This window comes from Erythrolamprus reginae, chromosome 1 (assembly GCF_031021105.1).
Source record: "Erythrolamprus reginae isolate rEryReg1 chromosome 1, rEryReg1.hap1, whole genome shotgun sequence".
NCBI classification, from domain to species: domain Eukaryota; kingdom Metazoa; phylum Chordata; class Lepidosauria; order Squamata; family Dipsadidae; genus Erythrolamprus; species Erythrolamprus reginae.
In genome coordinates, this window is record NC_091950.1 from 180,131,821 (window position 1) to 180,152,679 (window position 20,859).

General features: G+C 44.4%; 1 protein-coding gene across 2 annotated transcripts in view; it reads left to right on the plus strand.

Annotated features, from left to right (window-relative positions):
- GPD2 (glycerol-3-phosphate dehydrogenase 2) overlaps positions 1-20,859 on the plus strand; it is a 130,205-nt gene that overhangs the window by 30,290 nt on the left and 79,056 nt on the right. For both annotated transcript variants that reach the window (XM_070731543.1, XM_070731542.1), the window contains exon 2: positions 3,901-4,008. In XM_070731543.1, the coding sequence (XP_070587644.1) occupies positions 3,910-4,008 (99 nt within the window). In that variant the 5' untranslated portion in view covers positions 3,901-3,909. The remainder of the gene's footprint in view (positions 1-3,900; positions 4,009-20,859) is intronic.

The window sequence follows — 20,859 nt, forward strand, 5'->3', positions numbered from 1 at the left end:
GCAGCTTCAAGTTTGACAAAATAAAGATCTACCTATAAAGATTGTGGATTCAGTTCTCCATTTCTTGAGGACTTTTATAATAAGAAGGACAACGAAACTTCATTTCTGAATTTACCGTGTAAGTTTAAAAAAAATCTTTTGGGTTCTTGCTTGTTATTATGACATGTTTTCAATTCTCTTTATGCTCAGTCTTAAAAATAAATTAGTAAATGAATAGTTTCCCCTCTACATTTGCAGACAGCTGAACTAGATGATCCTTCCAGTTCTACCATTCTGTTATCTGTTATGTGTCTATATGTTGTGTTTATCAGTTTTAGACTAGTATATGGACGTCTGCATATAATCCCTTCTTAGAAGAGCAGAAGCATTTCATTCTATCTGATCTGCTGTAGTCTGAATTGTAGATCAGGTTTGAGAAATTGAAAAATCGTAAGGAGAAGATCGCAAACGAAGTCTATATTCATAAAGTTGTCAGGAGTTGAGCATGTCTTTTTTGTTGTCTTCACTTAAATTCTATTTTCAATGGAGGTTACTCTCTGGGAAATTAGTACGTACATAGGTCTGTTAGATTGATCAAATTTAATACTTTAAAATATTTAAATATTTAAAATATTTTTGATGTTTTAAACTGATGCAAACAGCCATTTTTGAAATAGCTGAGATTTTAAAAATGTTTTCTGTTTTGGCATAAGAATTTATAAAAACCAGCTGGTAGGCATCTTTTTAGAAGAATCGTCTCCTCTCTTCCTTCACAATGGATCCTGAACAAAGTATAAAAGATTGTACTGCAATAACTTTATGTAAACCTATTTTAGGAATTATATTTTAAAAGTTCTGTGGTTTTTCATAAAGAACTTTAATGTTTTTCCATAAGATTTATTGAAGAGGTTGCATAATTACGATAGTTTGCGCAAAGGAAGAATAGCTGCTGAAAAAGAAAGGCTTACCAGGGTGTAACTGCTGATGATTGGACTTGATAAGCTTGCATTCGTCATTCCAGTCAGTTTTTTTTCCTCAATGGCAGGGCTGTTCTTGTATCCCTACTTGGTTTATGTTTATACCTGTTGTAAGTTGTACACGTTTTGACAATTGAATGAATGAATAAAAAACAAATACTTGGAAAGTAGCATTAGCACATAAGCCCTCTTGAAATCAACCTATGGCTGGTACACATCTGGTGGATTGAGAAAAATCAGTCGAAATGATTTTTGTAAAGGGGTGTTTATTGCACTCCCTTTTCTGCCATCGGATTTTATAGAAGGAAAGAACAAAAGAAAGGCACTCTTTAGTGGGGCTTGCTTGATTCCAAGTGACCTCATGGGTATGTCTATGTTATTTTCCTGGGCAACAACACACATGTAGTTTGCTGTTGTTTTCTTCCAGGAGAGTTTTCCAGTTTTGGAGGCTGTTTCCTAGTATTTTCCCATCAAAATGGCCTTCCAAAAATTCCTAAATAGAATTTTTTTGCACATGAATAGGACCGGGGCCATAAGGTATAATATAATGTACAATGCATTGAGAAGAGGCTATAGCTCAATGCCATGCAGCAGATTCCTGGAAAGTGTGATTAAAAAGCCAGGGAGAAGGTATAGCTACTGCAACTAAGACTAGCAGTGATAAGACTGGGCTACATCGATCTTCATCAATCTCATGCCCTTGAGATGTGTTGGGACAATTTTTGTAATTTTTTAAAAGGCCCAGACAAGCCAATTTATAGTTGAATGTTGAAGTTCCAATGCATTTGGAAGCTATCAGATTGGGGAAAGCTGAAGTAGGCGGACAAGTAGTTTGACCTGCTTGGCAACTGCTTTTTATAATCATTAGTTTGTTGTGATGATTCAGCCTTCTTCAGCTGTATCATTGTGTATCATTGTATCATTACGAACAACAAAATCACTGTAATCACTGTATCATTACGAACAACAAAAATAATGATGCCTACCATCCTACTCAAGAGAAATAAGAAAGATACTTGTGTGGTCAGTTTTTTTCTGCCTGCAGCAGCACTGTTCAATGTCACACAATGATATAGCCAACCAAAAATTTGTTTCACCCCCAGCCCCCACTTTAATTTTGGCTGATAGTGGGATGGTTCAGCGAATGGGGCTTATAGGTGCCACAGGCCAACTTGTAGTTGTGAATTCATTTTGTCAGTATTTATATCGTGTCAGGCTTTGTCATCTTGGTATGGCGGGGGTGGCGCAGCAGGGAGAGTGCAGTACTGCAGGCCACTGAAGCTGACTGTAGATCTGTAGGTTCAAATCTCATCACCTGCTCAAGGTTGACTCAGGCTTCCATCCTTCCGAGGTGGGTAAAATGAGGACCCGGATTGTGGGGGCAATAGCCTAGCTCTGTTAAAAAGTGCTATTGCTAACATGTTGTAAGTTGCCCTGAGTCTAAAGAGAAGGGCGGCATAAAAATTGAATGAATGAATGAATGAATGAATAAATAAATAAATAAATTTCAAACACTTTGGCTGTTAGAAATTCTGAAACTTGTAGTTTTGGGAAAATTGCAATTTGATTTCTGAAATCAGTTGAATGGAATTTTTGTCTATTGATTGGATTAAGGACCATAATTATTTATTCATTTGCTTGTTCATATCCACCTTTATTATTTTTTACAAATAACTCAAGGCAATGAACATATCCAACATCTTTTCCTATTTTCTCCACCCACTGTGAGGTGAATTGGACTGAGAAAGAGTGTCTGACACACACACACACACAAAATCAACCTGCTGACTTTTATGGCTAAGGCAGGACTTGAATATATAGGTAGTCCTCAACTTACAACAGCTCACTTAGTGACTGTTCAAAGTTGCAACATCAGTGGAAAAAGTGACTTGTGGCTATTTTTCAAATTTACCACCATTGCAGCATTTGCCCATAATCATGTGATCAAAATTCAGCCGCTTGACACTGACTCACATTTACAGCGGTTGCAGTGTCCCAAGTCATGTGATTCCCTTTTGCAACCTTATCATGAGCGAAGTCAACAGAGTCATAAAATGAGGCAAAGCTCACTTAACCAATGTCTCAGCAACATAAATATTGGGCTCAATTGTGGTCATAAGTCAAAGACTATCTGTAATGCACAGTGTATTTGTGAAGTATACCTCACTGGGCAAAGTTGCACAATCTCACTGCTGCTACTGAACTAAGTTTAGAATGCTAGGATGACAAAATAAGGGCATTTCCTGCAGTAGCTGGTTTACATTGGGCTCCAGGGTTATACATAGGGAATTGTGTCTTTGACTTTGAATTGGTAAATAGGAGTTTTCCACTACTAAAAAGAGAATAGCTTACAAGCTTGCTCCTGGATGACATACGTGGATGCAGTAATATAATGTATCTCATGGGCTGAAAGAAAGACTCCCAATTATTTTCTGGGAGTTGGAGCATGCATGTTCTTTTGGTATTACCAGGTCTAAAGAGCCAAAGCCCTATATCTCATAAGTATCTTCAGACCCATTCTTGTGAGAGCAGTTTAATCTGTGGGTTTTTTTGAATTAATGATATTGCATTGCCTTGAATACCCTTATGCCTAAAATACAATAATGTTAATACTATAAGCAAACGGGCTACGGTGGGAGTTATTATTTTTGAGACTCTGGCTTTTGACTATTTGTGTTTTGCACTGCAATAATACTATGATTGCCAATGTTTGAGCTTGTCTTTACTCATAATCAAACAGTTCTTCAAAGGACTCTGGGATGGAATCGTATTTCTTTTTAGTCAGCAAAGCTAAATATTCTATCCAAAGTTCCTTACCTAATGTGGCTGTCCCTGCATGAACTTTTTAAACTCACTGTCATATGAATCTCAAGTTTCTTATTTCAAGTTTAGAGGAATATTCTCTAATCTTGCAAACTTTCCTGATTTTTCTTCTTGTCCCTAGAACTAAATCATGGCTTTTCGGAAGGCAGTGAAAGGAACTATCCTCATAGGAGGAGGAGCCGTTGCAACCGTCTTTGCCCTCTCACAATTTTCTCAATATAGAAAAAAGGTAAGTTGATTTAATGCATGTAAATTTCATGCAGATTATGTTATTTCTATATGATGAGTTGGTACTGTATTAGGTTATGCAGATTGGAAGAGGCTTCAATTGAGAATACTGGCTGTATATTATTTTCTGGTTGGACTAATGAAAAATTCCTTCATTTCTAAATGAATTGTCAAGTCAGTTTTTTTACTATTTCACATCATGCTCTTTGTAGTAATTAGATTTAAACAAATACAAGCAGCATATCAAATGTAACTTAAAACTTTTAATGTTGAAATCCTCTAACATTAATGTTGAGGATTTCAACATTAAAGTACTAATGGAGGTTAATTTTGTATTTGTACAAAAAGATGAAATCTAATTGTTTAATTGGCAAAGTAGAATTAATATGAAGTTCTGTTTGAATATTTAATAATTTGCCACTTGCAACCTAGCAGTTCGAAAACATGCATATGCAAGTAGATATATAGGTACCAGTGGGAAGGTAATAGCGTTTCATGTGCCTAGGGGTATAGTCATGGCGATTCAAAGATATGTGTATGCAGCGTGACTATAATTAATAATTGTTGTATGGCTTTAATTAATAATTGTTGTGTTGAGATGACATATTCCACATTGGAGGAAAAGAAAGGAAATTAAAAATTTCTTGTTCCCTTTAGGTTATTTACAGTTTATGATTCAGATTAGAGAGTGAAAATTAAGGAATAGATCTTTATAGTCATTTAAAACGCTATTGGTAGCTGTAGATGTATTTGGCATTTTAACTGAATGTAGATGAGAATATTATTGACCAGTTTAAGCACAGAGAGCCAGTTTTGTATTTGAGTTAAGACACAAGTCTACAAATCTGGAGATGATAAAAACAGGTGTGTGTCCCTGGGGATTCACTCTATCAGTCCTTGGAAGAAGACAATAGCTAGAAGAGGCCCAACCAGAACAACATTGGGCTTTTTGCTCTCCATTTGTTCCGGCCATTGCGCCACAAGGCCCAGATAGTGGTGGGATTGGCACCTCCGCCTCTGGCGCCCGAGTCCAACATGTCCCAGGACAAGACTAATCCCTTGTTTCAAGAACAACCAATTACGTAGGACGGGGTAGGCAAGGTTGGCCCTCCTATGACATATGGACTTCAACTCCCAGAAGTCATGAGCTAGCATGATTGGCTCAGGAATTCTGGGAGTTGAAGTCCACAAGTCATAGAAGAACCAACTTTGCCTACCCCTGACCTAGGAGGTAATACCTTCTCCCAAAATGTTTGTAGACCTCATTGCTCATCAGTGGGTCACCACGGGATCAGGTCCCAACTCTTCCGTGGCGGAAAAGCACCTCTACAATGTGGCTCTGGATTTGTCCAAGATATTCAAGTGCCAGCAGTCGACACCCCAGTAGTAGCTCTTCATGCAGTAGCTGGGGTCCCAGGTGATCCAGCGGATTCTCTCCAACCAGACGATTGCCGAACGGAGCTCTCTCTCCAATGAGCATATCAGTCCTCCCCATAAGCTATATGTATGGCCATGATAGTATCCTTCTTTACCAATTCTTTGTTGATTTGGATACGCCAGTGGCAGGAAAACCGCAGAAGACCGCCCTCACCAGGACATTAGTAAATTGATAGCGGCAGCCCATATCATGGTGGACACAGGGGTGAGATTTGCAGCTAGATCTATGCGAACAAATGTCATAGTGCAAAGACTGGTTTGGCTTAAGAATTGGCAGGCGGATCCATGTCACAAGGGGAAGTAGGCCTTGGCATGTTACGAAGAAGAACACCTCTTCGGCAAATGTTTAGAACTGCTGCTACCAGATGTCATGAAGCTAGACTGGCTCCATACTCCTGATATCAAGCTTATCGGACAGGTGCATATTCCCAACGATCCCAAGGGCTTTATGGCCAATAGGCCAGGCCACGACAGAACAGACCTGATGGGCCGTCCATTTAGATCTCGATGGCCCTTTCGAGGAGGAGGAGGTCGTTTTGCCTGTTGCCCCCAGTAAATGCATTCCCCAGAATCCCATCAGTGGTTGTCTGACCTACTACATAGACCGATAGGAAGAGTCCACCTTGGATGCCTGAGTACAAGAGACCATCTGATCAAGTCCTCTCTAGAGTTCCTATCCACCCCACCGAAGTTTTTCCTCCACTGTCCGGTCTCCCATATCCCATCCAGCAGGCTCCTCATGGTGAAGGCTATTCAGTTCTTGCTGGATATCCATGCCATCAAAGGGATCCTTCTGGGGGCAGGGATTTTATTCAATTTTATTTATAGTAGAGGGTGGAGAGCAGTTCTGGATCTGAAAAAGATCGAACCGTTACATTATTTATAAGCAGTTTAAAATACACTCATTAATATCACTACTGGAGGGGGTCAGGGAGGATGATCTCCTCTCTTCCATACTTGCATGTCCCTATACTCCAGGACCAGAGGCAGTTTCTTAGGTTTCAATTTGCGGGAACTCACTATCAATTTTGGGCTATGCCCTTCGGTTTGTCATCGGCTCTTAGAGTATTTACTGAATTGCTGGTAGCAATAGCAGCATCCTTCAGGGCTAATATGGTGCACGTCCAATGCTATTTAGATGACATTAATACAATCAGTTTCTCTTGCTGCAGCGTGGAGAGCCTAAACATCATGGTCAAAGCACTGGAGTGCCATGGCTTCTCCATTAATTGGGAGAAGAGCCAGTTATATCCTTCTACTAGGATACTTCACTTGGAGACGATCATTGATTCCTCACAAGATAGACAGGATAGTTTACAAACCTTAGTAAATGAGGTTAGAAAGTCTCATAATTCACCAATCATAGAATTGGCCAAGCTACTGGCAAAATGGTATCAGCATTTAACATTGTTCCCTGGGCCAGTGCTCATTCCAGGGAACTTCAGTGGTTCTTCTTATCCTTAGAGAAAGCTGGCAGGAGAACATCTCTGACCCATATCCTGGTTCTCCCCCATGTAAAGGAAGGTCTCTCTGGCAGGCTTCGCCAGCATTGGAGAAGGGTACCCTGTTCTGGGAATTTGATCGGATCATCTTAACTACAGATGCCAGCCTAACAAGCTGGGGTACCCATCTGATATCCCATATGGCCCAATGTTGTTGGTCCAAGGGCGACAGCAGATTAAGCATCAATATCCTGGAGCTGAAGGCTATTATCTGGCTCTGCTTCACTTTCAACACCTTCTTTCTGGACACCATGTCTTGGTAAAGATGGACCACATTATGGCCAAGGCCCATATAAATCGTCAAAGGGGGAACGAAGCAGATCAATTCATGGGCGGAAAGCCATCTGCTTTCTATTCGAGCAGACGACATCTCAGGCATAAACTGTGCAGGCCGACTGGCTCAGCCGATCATCTCTCGACCATACGGAATGACACCTACACCAAGACCTTTTCAATGAAATAGTGGAGAGATTTGGCACCCTGTCAGTGGACCTGTTTGCCAGTGCAACTAGTGCCCAGGTTGCACACTTCTTCATGCGATTCTACACTTGCGGGGCATGCGGCAATGATACTCTGAGGTCTCCATGGCCCAAGAGGTTGCTTTATGCATTCCTTCTGAACCTGATCATTCCTCGAGTAATCCAAAAGACACTGCTGGAGAGAGCAAGGGTTGTCTTGATTGCGCCATTCTGGCCGCACAGTCCAGGTTCACAGAAATTCAAGCCCTCTCAATGTCACCTCCATGGCGGTTGACCCAGAGACTGGACGCGCTCAGCCAGGGATCAGTTCTCCATCTGAACCTTCAGTGGCTCAAACTGACCATTTGATGTTTGAGCAGCTCGCTCTGAGGAGAGACAGAATTCCTGAACAGATCAGCAACACCATGCACTCGTCACGGATACCGTCGACAAGCAGAATCTCCAATGCCACTTGAGTCTTTGCTGATATTGCTTCAGGATGGTTTAGACAAGGGCCTTAGCCCCAACACCTTGCATAGACAAGTGGCAGCTGTAGCTATCATCATAACATTAGGGCCATTGGGCTCAGTAGCTCATCATCCACACATCAAGAGGATCCTCCGAGCAGTTACTATTCTGGGCCCACTGGTCATACATCGTTACCTGACTTGGGACTTGCCCAGGATACTGAAGTCCCTCATGGGAGCGCCATACGAACCTCTCAAGGAGTCCTCATTACAACACCTTACATGCAAAGTGGCCTTCCTAGTAACCATTACCTTGGCCAGACTCGTGTCAGAACTAGTGGCCTTGTTGGTACATGATTACCTATGCATCTTTCACTCGGCGAAGGTGGCCTTACGCATGAATTCAGCCTTCTTATCCAAGGTGAACATCGTCTTTCACAGAGCGCAGATCATTGTCTTACCTAATTTTTGTGCTCATGTTCATTCTAAGGAGAAGACATGACATACTTTAAATGTTAGGCAGGTGCTACGGTGGTAAATCAAGCACACAAAGGACTTCAGGGGGTCGGAAGCTTTATTCATTTTATTCCAATCAGCTTTCATGGGATATAAGGTGTCGCCTTCTACAATTGGCAGATGGATCCAGTCCACAATTGCCAGGGCTTATAAGAGGCAGTACAAGAAACCTCCAGCTAGACTTACTGCCCACTCAACCAGAAGTGCAGCTACTTCAGTGGTGTGGGTGACCCAAGCATCGCTTGAGGAAGTATGTAGAGCAGCTTCCTGGACTACCCCCACATTTATGAAACATTACAAACTCGACACTTATGCATCATCGGAAGCATCCTTTGGATGGAGGCTATTGCAATAGGTTGTGAAAGCTTAAAACCTCACCAATTTACTGGCCCTCCCGTATCGGATATTCGGCTTGGGTATGTCCCATGCATGGCTGCTATATCCACCACGAGGGAGAAGGGGTGTTGGTCCTATCTGATACGCCTCTTCTACGATGGGGGATATAGCAGCCAGACGTTCTTGATTTATTACAGTTAAGTTAGCATTGGTATTTGTCGCTAGAGCTGATGGCTGTGGTGCAACAGAGTCTGCCGTTTCGCTCCTTCATTACGAACTGGAGAAGGGAGGAGCAATAACAACAACATTAGAAGCTTTGGCCAGGGTTAGTCCAGTCACTGGACAGGATTAACCCATGTATGGCTGCTATATCCACCATCGTAGAAGAGGCGTATCAGATAGGACCAATGCCCCTTCTCCATCGTGGGTGGAGCCAGCATTCAGGACAGGTTGCCCTCATCCATCTCGAACGCTGGCTCTACCTATGAGAGTGTATCATGTGTATCAGATAAGACCAACTTCCCTTTCCTTTATTCTGACTTTTCCACCACTTGTATAGTGTTGTTTCCCTGGTAGCTGTTGTCCGCTGATAACCAGCACATGATACTAAGTGGAAACATTGTTGCACAAGAAGATGACCTATTTGTCCTGTTGACATATCTAATTGTGGGGGAAGAACTACCTTTTTATTATGCCTGTCAGTCATGTAGAGGATGTGGTAAATGTAGCAAGAGACAAGGCCCACGGAGGCTTTAATTGGCTGTATTATATTTTCTTAAGCAAGGCTTTTCAACACTCACCTGTGCTAAGAGAAGACCTAAGCCAATTAACATTTAGGCCAATTGTATATTCCGTCTTCTAGAAACATTTCCTTTACTCTACAACTAGTAAGCTTTCAGCAGCAAGCTGTTCTGTCTGCATTTTTAGGAAGTCGTTAGTTAGCCTTTGCCAAAGCAGCCTTGATGACAGGAAAATGAAGTTTCTAAAACTTTTGTTATATTATAAAGTGAAAAACCTTGGGCATGAGCCTTATGCTGGCTGCTACTACTGGTTTGCCCCAAACTGAATATCACCGCTGAGTCTATCCCTCTATTAATGCAGCCTAGAATTGTGTTGCCTTTTTGGCAGCTGCAGTATGCTGTTCGCTCATATTTAAGTGGCTAATATTTAGGCATTTAACAAACTTGTTTAAGTCATCTTTGTCCACAATTGCTTAATCCTTGAAACTCACATAGTAAAAAGAGTAATCTGAAAGAGACTTCCAGTAGCATTTGTTTAAGCAGGCATAGAATCAGATTTTCAATTCCATTTTCAAGTGTACATGGCTTTTTGTTCTTTCCAAAACATTTTTACTCTTAGATTACATGTATTTCTCCGTACTGAAGGAGCGGGTCCAGCAGTCACATGGGTTGCTCATGTCCAATCCGGTGGAACTGAGCCTAGTATTAAAAAAGCTTGCCGGATCCGCCCCTTCCCCAGAATTCGCTCAGTTCGCATATCCTGCGGTTGTATTGTGATAGCTCGTTCAACATTCTAACACCTTCCCTTCAATCTTTCCTTCAAAAAAGTAGTAAGATTTATTGTCTTTATTTATTACTTGCACTAATTGCGCCAGCCGTTTTAAAGAAAAAAAGAAAAGAAGCGGCTCGGCTTTTTTCCTTGGGAGAAGTTGCGGTTTCGTTTCCCCCCGGCGGTTTTGCCGGTTACGATTCCTGCGGCCGCTTGTGGATTCTTCTAATCCCTTGGCCTGGAGGTCCCGGTGCAAGTATTTATCCATTGAATTATTGATTATTTATTGTATACAAAAATATTAAGGGCTTATAAAATACCTCCTGCGGAGTGAGACGCCTTCTAGTCTCCTGGACTTAGTCGATCGCTTTTCCCTTAAGAATTTCTACGGAGCGATTTTTTCGGCGCGAAGGCCTTCGCGCCCTTTTTTTAAAAATCTAGGCCTCTCGTGTTGGCCTTCTGCCAGCCGCGTAGGCCTCAGTCCACCGCGTGGATCCGGGAGCGGGCCTTGGGGGTCCCAGGCTAAATTCTCCACCGGCTAAGCCTCCAACCATAGTGCCTTGGTTTTACTTAATTACAAAGTTTAGGGAGGCTGGCCCCGCTGGATTTGGGGGCACGAACTCTGGGTTTGCCCAGATTGTCCTCACGTTTCAGCAGCTTCGAGGCCTCGAAGCAGGATCCATTCCTCTTGGGAAGTCCTTGAAATCTTCTCCTTATATTTCAGTTATTGGCTCAGCCTTGTCTTCTGTTAATTGTCAGACTATGGCTACTTTTCCCAAGAGAGGCACAACTAAAGGTCCCAGAGAGGCCAGGCCTACAGGCGATGAAATTACTAGTATCCCCCAGGCCTCTTCCTCCTCTTCTCCAGGGGCCCGCCCCTCGACCAAGGTCACCAGGGCCGAGAAGAGAAGGGACCTAGCCCTACAAAAAATTCATGACAAATCAGCCAAACGTTTGAAAGTGCAGGCCCAAGTAATCAGTAGTCAAGACCCACCAGAGGCCTCTAGTCTGCCTCCCTCTGGGGTCCCTGTGTTATCTCTGGATGAGCCAAACCTAGACAGACCCCAACCTAACCTATGGGGCATAGGTCCAGAGGAACCAGATATTATTGAAGATTCCCCCCAGCCAGGATCCTCCCAGGCCTTTAGGAATTCTTCTGCCATTTCTGCTGATATTTCCAGTTTACCTCCTGAGTTCCAATCTATTTTTGCTGTGTTGTCCAAAGCCATTGATGCCAAACTCTCTACCATCAATGAGCTTCCCTTACCTCTTCCTCCTTCTCGTTCCTCCCGCCCCTTGGGTTCTTCCCCAGCGGTCAGAGCTCCTATTCAGGATGATTCAGAATCCTCCCAGGATGAATATGAGGATGTAGAGGAGGATGAAGACCCTTTTCAGGGATTATCAGAGGATGAGGAATCCCAAATAAAGGTCCCTCCTCCAATTACTATTTTTCCTTCTCAACTATTCAAATCTCTCCTCCTCAAAGCTAGAATTTCTACGGGATTAGCGGCCCAGGAGAAACAAGCCTCCACTTCCACTGATCCCCCGGAGGAGAATCTACCTTACTTCACAGAGGAACAGGAGGATAACGAGGTAATTCCTATGCCTAAATTGTTTAAAGATGCCTTACTCAAACAGTGGGATTTTCCAGCCTCTGGCCTTAATCCCTCTACCAAGGACAGAAAGTTGTATAAACTCTCCTCTTCCTATGAAGAGCTTCTATCCTTTCCCAAACCAGATGAACCTGTCAAGATTCTTCACTCGGCAGCGGCTGTGCCAGGCGAGGCGGAGGAAGTCCTCCGCCCGGAGGACAAGCGCATCGAGCAAATGCTCAAAAGAGGATTCACCGCTGATTCCTGGGCTATTAAAAGTTCTGCAGCGGCCTCTTTCTTCTCCAGAGCCATGCTGCTGTGGCTTCGCCAACTTCAACAGCACATTCCTCCCGATGACTTGAGAGGTCAACAAGACTTCAACAAGGTCTTTGCAGCTGCCCAGTACGTGGCTGATGCCACCTTACAATCTACTAGATTTTCTGCTAAGTCTATTGCAGCTTCTACAACGGCAAGAAGACTCCTATGGATTCGCCCTTGGCAAGCGGGAGTTCGCCAAAAGTGGCAGTTATCCCAGGGCCCCTTAAAGCGCGACCTTCTCTTCGGTGATCTTCTGGATCCACTCCTCACGGAGACCTCGGACAAGAAGAAGGTTTTGGGTCCAACCACGAAAAAGGTTACCAAAACGCAGTCCTTTCGTCGCCCAGGGCGCCAGCAAGAGCAAGCGGCTTCCTATCAGAGATCTCCAGGTCAGTATTCCCCCCGCTTTCGTTCCCAAGGCAGGAACTCCAGGGGTAGAGGGTTTCGTTTCCAAAGGGGAGCTTCCTCTAACAGGGCTTCAAAAAAACCTAGATGGTAATCTTACCTCCATTCCCATAGGGGGTCGCCTGGCTCATTTCGCCTCTAATTGGCGTCTCACCTCCAAGGACCCTTGGGTCATTGACACTGTTCAATCAGGCCTTCTTTTGGAATTTATTTCTCCTCCCCCAAAACGTTTTATTTCCTGCCCTTCTCCCAGGTCATCCTCAGATTGTAACCGTATGGAGGAGGCCATTTCTCATCTATTGTCCATCAGAGCCATTCAACCGGTCCCTTCCGGTCAGAGGGGCCTAGGTTTTTATTCCATCCTATTTATGGTTCCAAAGTCCTCCGGAGGTTGGAGAGCCATTTTGGATTTAAAGAAACTAAACCTATTCATCAAATATAGGAAGTTTAAGATGCACTCCTTGTCTTCTATTTTGGCCGCCATTCACTCGGGAGATTTCATGGTCTCCTTAGACCTCACTGAGGCCTACCTTCACATTCCTATAGCCAAGTGCCACAGAAAATTTTTACGTTTTTCTTTTCAAGGCAGGCATTTCCAGTATAGGGCGATGCCATTTGGCCTCTCCTCGGCCCCTCGGGTCTTTACAAAGCTCTTGGGGTCCCTGGCGGCCTATATCCGGGCGTCTCCCATCCACATTTTATGTTATCTTGATGATATTTTAATTCATGGGAACTCCCTAGAGAGAGTGAAAACAGACCTTTCTGTCACCATGTCAGTCCTCCAGGACCATGGATTTTCCATCAACTTTGATAAAAGCCACCTCCAACCTTCCACTTCCATTTCTCACCTGGGATCTATTATTGATTCAAAATCCTCCCAGGTCTTTCTCTCTCCTGAGAGAAAACTCAGTATAGTGGAGTTAATTTCTAACATTTTATCTAATCCTTCAGTATCCATAGTTACTCTATCTTCCCTTTTGGGGAAGATGGTGTCATGCATAGGCATCATTCCCTGGGCTCGCCTTCATGCTAGGGAACTCCAGTGGCTACTGTTGCCTTTTCAGAGATCGGGGCACAGCAACTCAAATCGACGCATTGTCATCCCACTGAGTGTTCGCAGATCCTTCAAGTGGTGGAAGTCTCCAGCCATGGACAGAGGATCCCCGTTCAGGTGCCCGGATCAATTTGTCATCACCACAGATGCCAGTCTATCGGGATGGGGCGCCCACGCCCAGGGGATGATAGCCCAGGGCACGTGGTCCCCGGAGGAAGCTTCCAGGCCAATCAATTGGCTAGAGTTAAGAGCCGTTTCCCTGGCTCTGAAGCATTTCTCTCCTCGCATTCCCAACCGGCACGTTCTCATTCTCACCGACAACATTGCCACAAAAAGCCATATCTGCAGACAGGGGGGCACGAGATCCAAGGCTCTCATGAGGGAGGCCCTCAAGTTGGGTCTTTGGGCGGAAAAACATCTCCTGTCGCTCCTAGCCGATCACATCTCGGGGAGTCTCAACGTCCAGGCGGATTGGCTATCCCGAGCAACGATAGACCCAGGAGAGTGGAACCTTCACCAAGACCTGTTCCATCAAATCACCCTCAGATTCGGCCTACCAGTCCTGGATCTCTTCGCGACCAATGCGAACGCCCAGCTCCCTCGCTTCTATTCCAGATTTCCATCCCCGGGAGCGGAAGCAATCAATGCCCTCCGGAGTCCATGGCCTCCAGGCCTACTCTACGCATTTCCTCCAATTCCAATCCTCCCGGACGTGATTCACAAGGTCCTCACCGAGAGGGCCCGAGTAATCTTGATCGCCCCTCATTGGCCCCGCCGGCCCTGGTTCGCAGATCTCCAACAGCTGTCCGTCCAGGACCCTTGGCGACTCCCCGTTTCGGGGGATATGCTGCGGCAGGGGGCCTCTTTCCATCCAGACCCGGAGTGGTTCCACCTCACCGCCTGGCTGTTATCAGGAGAGATTTAGAACTGCGTGGTCATGACCCCGATTCAGTGGAGGTCATTCTAAAGGCCAGGAGGGGCTCGACCAATCGAATCTACGACCACACGTGGTCCAAGTTTCACCAGTGGTGCCTACAGGAAGGTTTCTCCCCTCTGTGCATCCCCATACACAGAATTATTTCCTTCCTTATGCAAGGATTCCATAAAGGACTTTCCACCAGCACCCTCCGGCGTCATCTGGCAGCCATTTCATCTGTCCTAGGGGGTCCCCGCAGACAGCCTCTCCGATCCTTCCCTGAAGTCCAGGAATTCCTCAAGGGCATAGCCAACCTCAGACCTTCCAAGGTCCACAGGTATCCATCCTGGGATTTGCCTCGGGTTCTACATTCCCTCACGCAGGCACCATACGAACCCCTAAAATCGGCGTCCCTCAGGTACCTATCCTTTAAGGTAGCCTTCTTGGTGGCTATTACCTCTGCCCGACGCATTTCGGAGCTAGCTGCCCTCTCAATCAGGCAGGACCTTTGCCAATTCCATCAGGATAAGGTAGTCTTGCGACTGGACCCCACCTTCTTACCCAAGGTCAGTTCCATGTTCCACAGATCTCAGGATATTGTACTACCTTCCTTCTGCCTCCAACGAGACCATCCCTTGGCAATTAGATGGCACACCCTGGATCTCACCAGAGCGCTGAGAATATATATCCAACGCACAGGACCCTTTCGGAGGTCAGAAGCACTTTTTGTAGCCTATCATCCCAGAGTCATGGGGGCCAAAGTGTCTTCATCAGTAATAGGCCGTTGGATCAGAGGGACTATATCTAAGGCCTACGAGTCGGCCTCCCTCTCAGTTCCAAGGAACATCACTGCGCATTCCACCAGGAGCGCAGCCACCTCGGCCGCTTGGGCGACTCAAGCCCCGTTGGAGGAGGTCTGCAAAGCAGCCACTTGGGCCTCGCCAAATTCCTTCATCAGGCACTACAAAATTGATTCTTACGCTTCAGCGGATGCTGCCTTCGGCAGAAGGGTACTCCAATCCGTTATCTCACATGATAGCAAGCTAATCCCACCCTAGGGACCATCTATTGGGTATGTCCCATGTGACTGCTGGACCCGCTCCTTCAGTACGGAGAATAGGCGTTGATTGCTTACCTGAACGCCTCTTCTCGTACGGTGAGCGGGTACAGCAGTCACTTCCCGCCCTTCTGTGTGTTCTCTTTACCTTTCTATATCTTTCTTCTTCTAACTATGAGAGTTGAACACTACAGAGCTTCACAACTGAGCCTAGTCTATGGATTCGCGAATTCTGGGGAAGGGGCGGATCCGGCAAGCTTTTTTAATACTAGGCTCAGTTCCACCGGATTGGACATGAGCAACCCATGTGACTGCTGTACCCGCTCACCGTACGAGAAGAGGCGTTCAGGTAAGCAATCAACGCCTATTTTAGTATTGACCTTCATAATTGCTTTCATGTGCTGAAATTCAGCATAGATATTGATCTTAAAAACTAATGTAAACATTCCATGTTTGTTTCACTGCTGTGTATATAACAACAACAACTCACAAGATTTAGGGTGTGTACTTGACCCACTTAGCAGAAATATCCATGTGCTTTCTTGGGCTGACCTCTGAATAAACATGTGATTGCATAGTTAAGAATTTATTTTACTTTTTTCAGAGTTTGTTTCAAAGTAAAAGATGAATTTATAGTGAATCATAGAAATTAATAACACATAGAAATACATTGGATACATATAAGTCAGTTTTACTTCTGCATATATCTTCTCAAAATGAACTGTGTTCTGTGATCACACGCGATGAAACACTGAATTTTGCAAACCATAAATTTGTCCAGGATACGTCTTTGTAGCTTTAAAATGGCAGCTTGTTTTAATTAAGACAGCGAAAGCACATTTTCAGACCGTGTATTCAGCATCTAAAGCAATACAATTATTTGAAGACTCAGAAAACTAAAAATGTATTTTTACATCTCTAATATTAGATGCATACTCACACAGTAACTAGTTCTAATTATTGCTATTTTGCAGTTTCACTAATTCTTTTGTAGACTGTTAGCTTTTTATATTTAATTTCAATTGTCTTTTGTAAAAAAAAACATAGCAAGCAGGTTCTTAGTTATTATATTTTTAATTTCTTTTTTGTTCCTAGGTTTTCCCCACAAGTTCAGGGTGTGGGGTTTTTTTATCCGTTGGTTTCGACTGGAATTGACTGGCTGGTAGGCTGAAAGTGACTGGCCTAAAGTCACACAGCTGACTTTCAGGTCTAAGGCAGGTCTAGAACTGGCAGTCTCCTGACTTCTAGCCTGGTTCCTTAACCACTAGACTAGACTGGTCTTCCTTAGTCAGTGTACTTAAAAATATGTAGAATAATGCAGATGTGGGAAAAAAAAATAGTTGTGCATCTTTCAAAAATGCACTTAAGCACCACCCATGTTTATACTTATACCTGTTGTCTCATTTTTGTTTAAACAAGTAAGTCTCATGCAAAGGCTTTAAAAAAGACACGGTTGATTTAAGGAGATACTGCACTTACATTGCACAAGTCTCTCTTCTGAAACCTTTTCAAAGCATGTGAGCCTTCTGCCATAGTCTAAGGTAGTGTTGGCAAACCTTTTCAGTTCTTGAGTGCTGAAACAAGAGCGCGTGCATGAAGGAGTGTGGAAACCGGAAGAGCAGGTCCCTGGTATGCATGCACACACAGGGAAGCTGACTTCCGGTTTCCGGTGTTTGGACACATTCAAAGACCAGTTAGCTGGTGAGAAACCCAGAAGAGCAACAGGAGATGCCCGGAGAGATGTCTCTGCATGCCACTTCTGGCACATATGCCATAGATTCACCATCATAGGTCTAAGTCATACATGTTTTTTATAGAAGTAGCAAGTTTTGATCCAAACTTAATTTTGATCTTGCTTCTAGATAGAAGTTGGGGTGAGGTATCATCAGTACGCTGATGATACCCAGTTGTACATCTCCACCCCTTGTCCAGTCAACGAAGCAGTGGAAGTGATGTGCTGGTGCCTGGAGGCTGTTAGGGTCTGGATGGGTGTCAACAGACTCAAACTCAACCCTGATAAGACGGAGTGGCTGTGGGTTTTGCCTCCCAAGGACAATTTCATCTGTCTGTCCATTATCCTGGGGGGGGGATTACTGACCCCCTCAGAGAGGGTCCACAACTTGGGCGTCTTCCTTGATCCACAGCTTACATTAGAGAATCATCTTTCAGCTGTGGCGAGGGGGGCGTTTGCCCAGGTTCGCCTGGTGCACCAGTTGCGGCCCTACCTGGACCGGGAGTCACTGCTCAGAGTCACTTATGCCCTCATCACCTCGAGGTTCAACTACTGTAACACTCTCTACATGGGGCTACTTTTGAAGAGTGTTCGGAAATTTCAGATCATGCAGAATGCAGCTGCGAGAGCAATCATTGGCTCCCCTAGGTATGCCCATGTTACACCAACACTCCACAGTCTGCATTGGTTGCCGATCAGTTTCCGGTCACAATTCAAAGTGTTGGTTATGACCTATAAAGCCCTTCATTGCATCGGACCAGAATATCTCCGGGACCGCCTTCTGCCACACGAATCCCAGCGACCAGTTAGGTCCCACAGAGTTGGCCTTCTCCGGGTCTCGTCGACTAAACAATGTCTTCCGGCGGGACCCAGGGGAAGAGCCTTCTCTGTGGCAGCCCTGACCCTCTGGAACCACCTCCCCCCGGAGATTAGGATTGCCTTTCGTCAACTCTTTAAAACCCACCTCTGCTGCCAGGCATGGGGGAACTGAGATATCTCCCCCAGGCCAATATGATTTATGTATGGTATGTTTGTGTGTATGTCTTTATTTATTTATTTTTATTTATTATTTGGATTTGTATGCCGCCCCTCTCCGAAAACTCGGGGCGGCTCACAACAAGTGAAAAGACAATCCAATACATTAATCCAATTAATTAAAATATTATAAATTTAAGAAAAACCCCTATACTAACATACACACACACACAAGCATACCATATATAAATTCAACATGCCCAGGGGAAGATGTTTAGTTTCCCCATGCCTGACGGCAAAGGTGGGTTTTGAGGAGTTTACGGAAGGCAGGAAGAGTAGGGGCAGTCCTGATCTCCGGGGGGAGTTGGTTCCAGAGAGCCGGTGCCGCCACAGAGAAGGCTCTCCCCCTGGGGCCCGCCAACCGGCATTGTTTAGTTGACGGGACCCGGAGGAGGCCCACTCTGTGGGACCTAATCGGTCGCTGGGATTCGTGCGGCAGAAGGCGGTCTCGGAGATATTCTGGTCCAGTGCCATGAAGGGCTTTAAAGGTCATAACCAACACTTTGAATTGTGACCGGAAACTGATCGGCAGCCAATGCAGGCTGCGGAGTGATGGTGAAACATGGGCATACCTGGGTAAGCCCATGACTGCTCTCGCAGCTGCATTCTGCACGATCTGAAGTTTCCGAACACTTTTCAAAGGTAGCCCCATGTAGAGAGCATTACAGTAGTCGAACCTCGAGGTGATGAGGGCATGAGTGACTGTGAGCAATGAGTCCTGGTCCAGGTAGGGCCGCAACTGGTGCACCAGGCGAACCTGGGCAAACGCCCCCCTCGCCACAGCTGAGAGATGTTGTTCTAATGTGAGCTGTGGATCGAGGAGGACGCCCAAGTTGCGGACCCTCTCTGAGGGGGTCAATAATTCCCCCCCCCCAGGGTAATGGACGGACAGATGGAGTTGTCCTTGGGAGGCAGAACCCACAGCCACTCCGTCTTATCCGGGTTGAGCTTGAGTCTGTTGACACCCATCCAGGCCCCAACAGCCTCCAGGCACCGGCACATCACTTCCACCGCTTCGCTGACTGGGCATGGGGTGGAGATGTAAAGCTGGGTATCATCCGCATATTGATGATACCTCACCCCATGTCCTTGGATGATCTCGCCCAGCGGTTTCATGTAGATGTGAAATAGCAGGGGGGAGAGGACCGACCCCTGAGGCACCCCACAAGGGAGAGACCTAGGAGCCGACCTCTGTCCCCCCACTAACACCGACTGCGTCTTGTCTTTAAAGAAGGGTTTTTAAAGATATTTTTAAATATTAGATTTGTTATTGTACATTGTTTTTATTATTGCTGTGAGCCGCCCCGGGTCTACGGAGAGGGTTGGCATACAAATCTAATAAATGAAATGAAAGTTATGTTACATTGTGAATTGTTTGCAAATAATGTGGAAGCTCAATTCTCTATTTTCCAATTGCTTAAAATATTTTACTGGCATCCTTTTTTCTAAGTTTTAGAGATTTTTCTACAGATATTTGCCTGAAAATGCCTTTGATTTCTGATTTTGCACCTGTTCTTTTGGACTGACTGATCCTTATTAGTTCAGAGTTTCTTACAGACATCTTAAAGTTTTTCTTTGAAAGATACTGATTATTCAAAGGTGCAGTGACTTAGTTTTACTTGAATCCTGATAGGGTTTACTATGAACTGGCAGTTGTCCTCTTTCTTGCCATTGGTACTCTGAAGGATGGCTTGTACACATGTTATCTGAAATAAATCCCTCTTTCATGACTTCCGTTTATTCATAACAGTTTTGGAGTTTAGGCCTCCCCCCTCCCGCTATAAATCCTGCTTTCCCCCTGCTTGCTTCTGAATGATCACATCCTGTAATAGAATTATCCCTAAGAAAGAAGAAATATGCCAGAATCCTTATAAGAAAACCCTGTTGGATTCTATCTGTTTTGGCCTACAGCCTCCTAAATCGTTTGGAATCATTCTTACCGATGGGTACTGGTGGAAAACCTATGGAAGGATGAGTAATTTCAGAACTTTTAGCCCAAAATAAGGGTTTGAAATAAACTGCACAATATCTGGACTTTGGTTTTTGTCAGTGAAGAAAATGGGTTAGAAGGCAATTACCACTTCTCTAAAGTTAAGGAACAAATCATACAGAAAATGCATAAATATCCCTTTATGGATAATATGTAAATATGAATTTGAGAATAATAATGACCATTCCTTTATAAAAACACTGTAGAATAGAATGGAAACATCCTATGGGAGATATAATGTTTAAGTCACATTGACAATTATTATGAACATAGTAGGCAAATCATGAGCCCTTCCTTTGAGACAGATCTTCAAGATCTTTTAAGACTATCAATGATGTCCTTGCTATCTTAATGAGATTAGCTATAGCTATACCAGCATTCCTCACCCTGCAATATAATTGGAGATGCAGTTTGACAGAAGTTGATTTAATTTAAGATAAGCCCATAGTCTCTCCAAAGGTTTTCTTAGTGCTAACAATCAGCTGTGCTATTAATGTAAAGAATGCTGCAATTAGAATGGGATCTCCT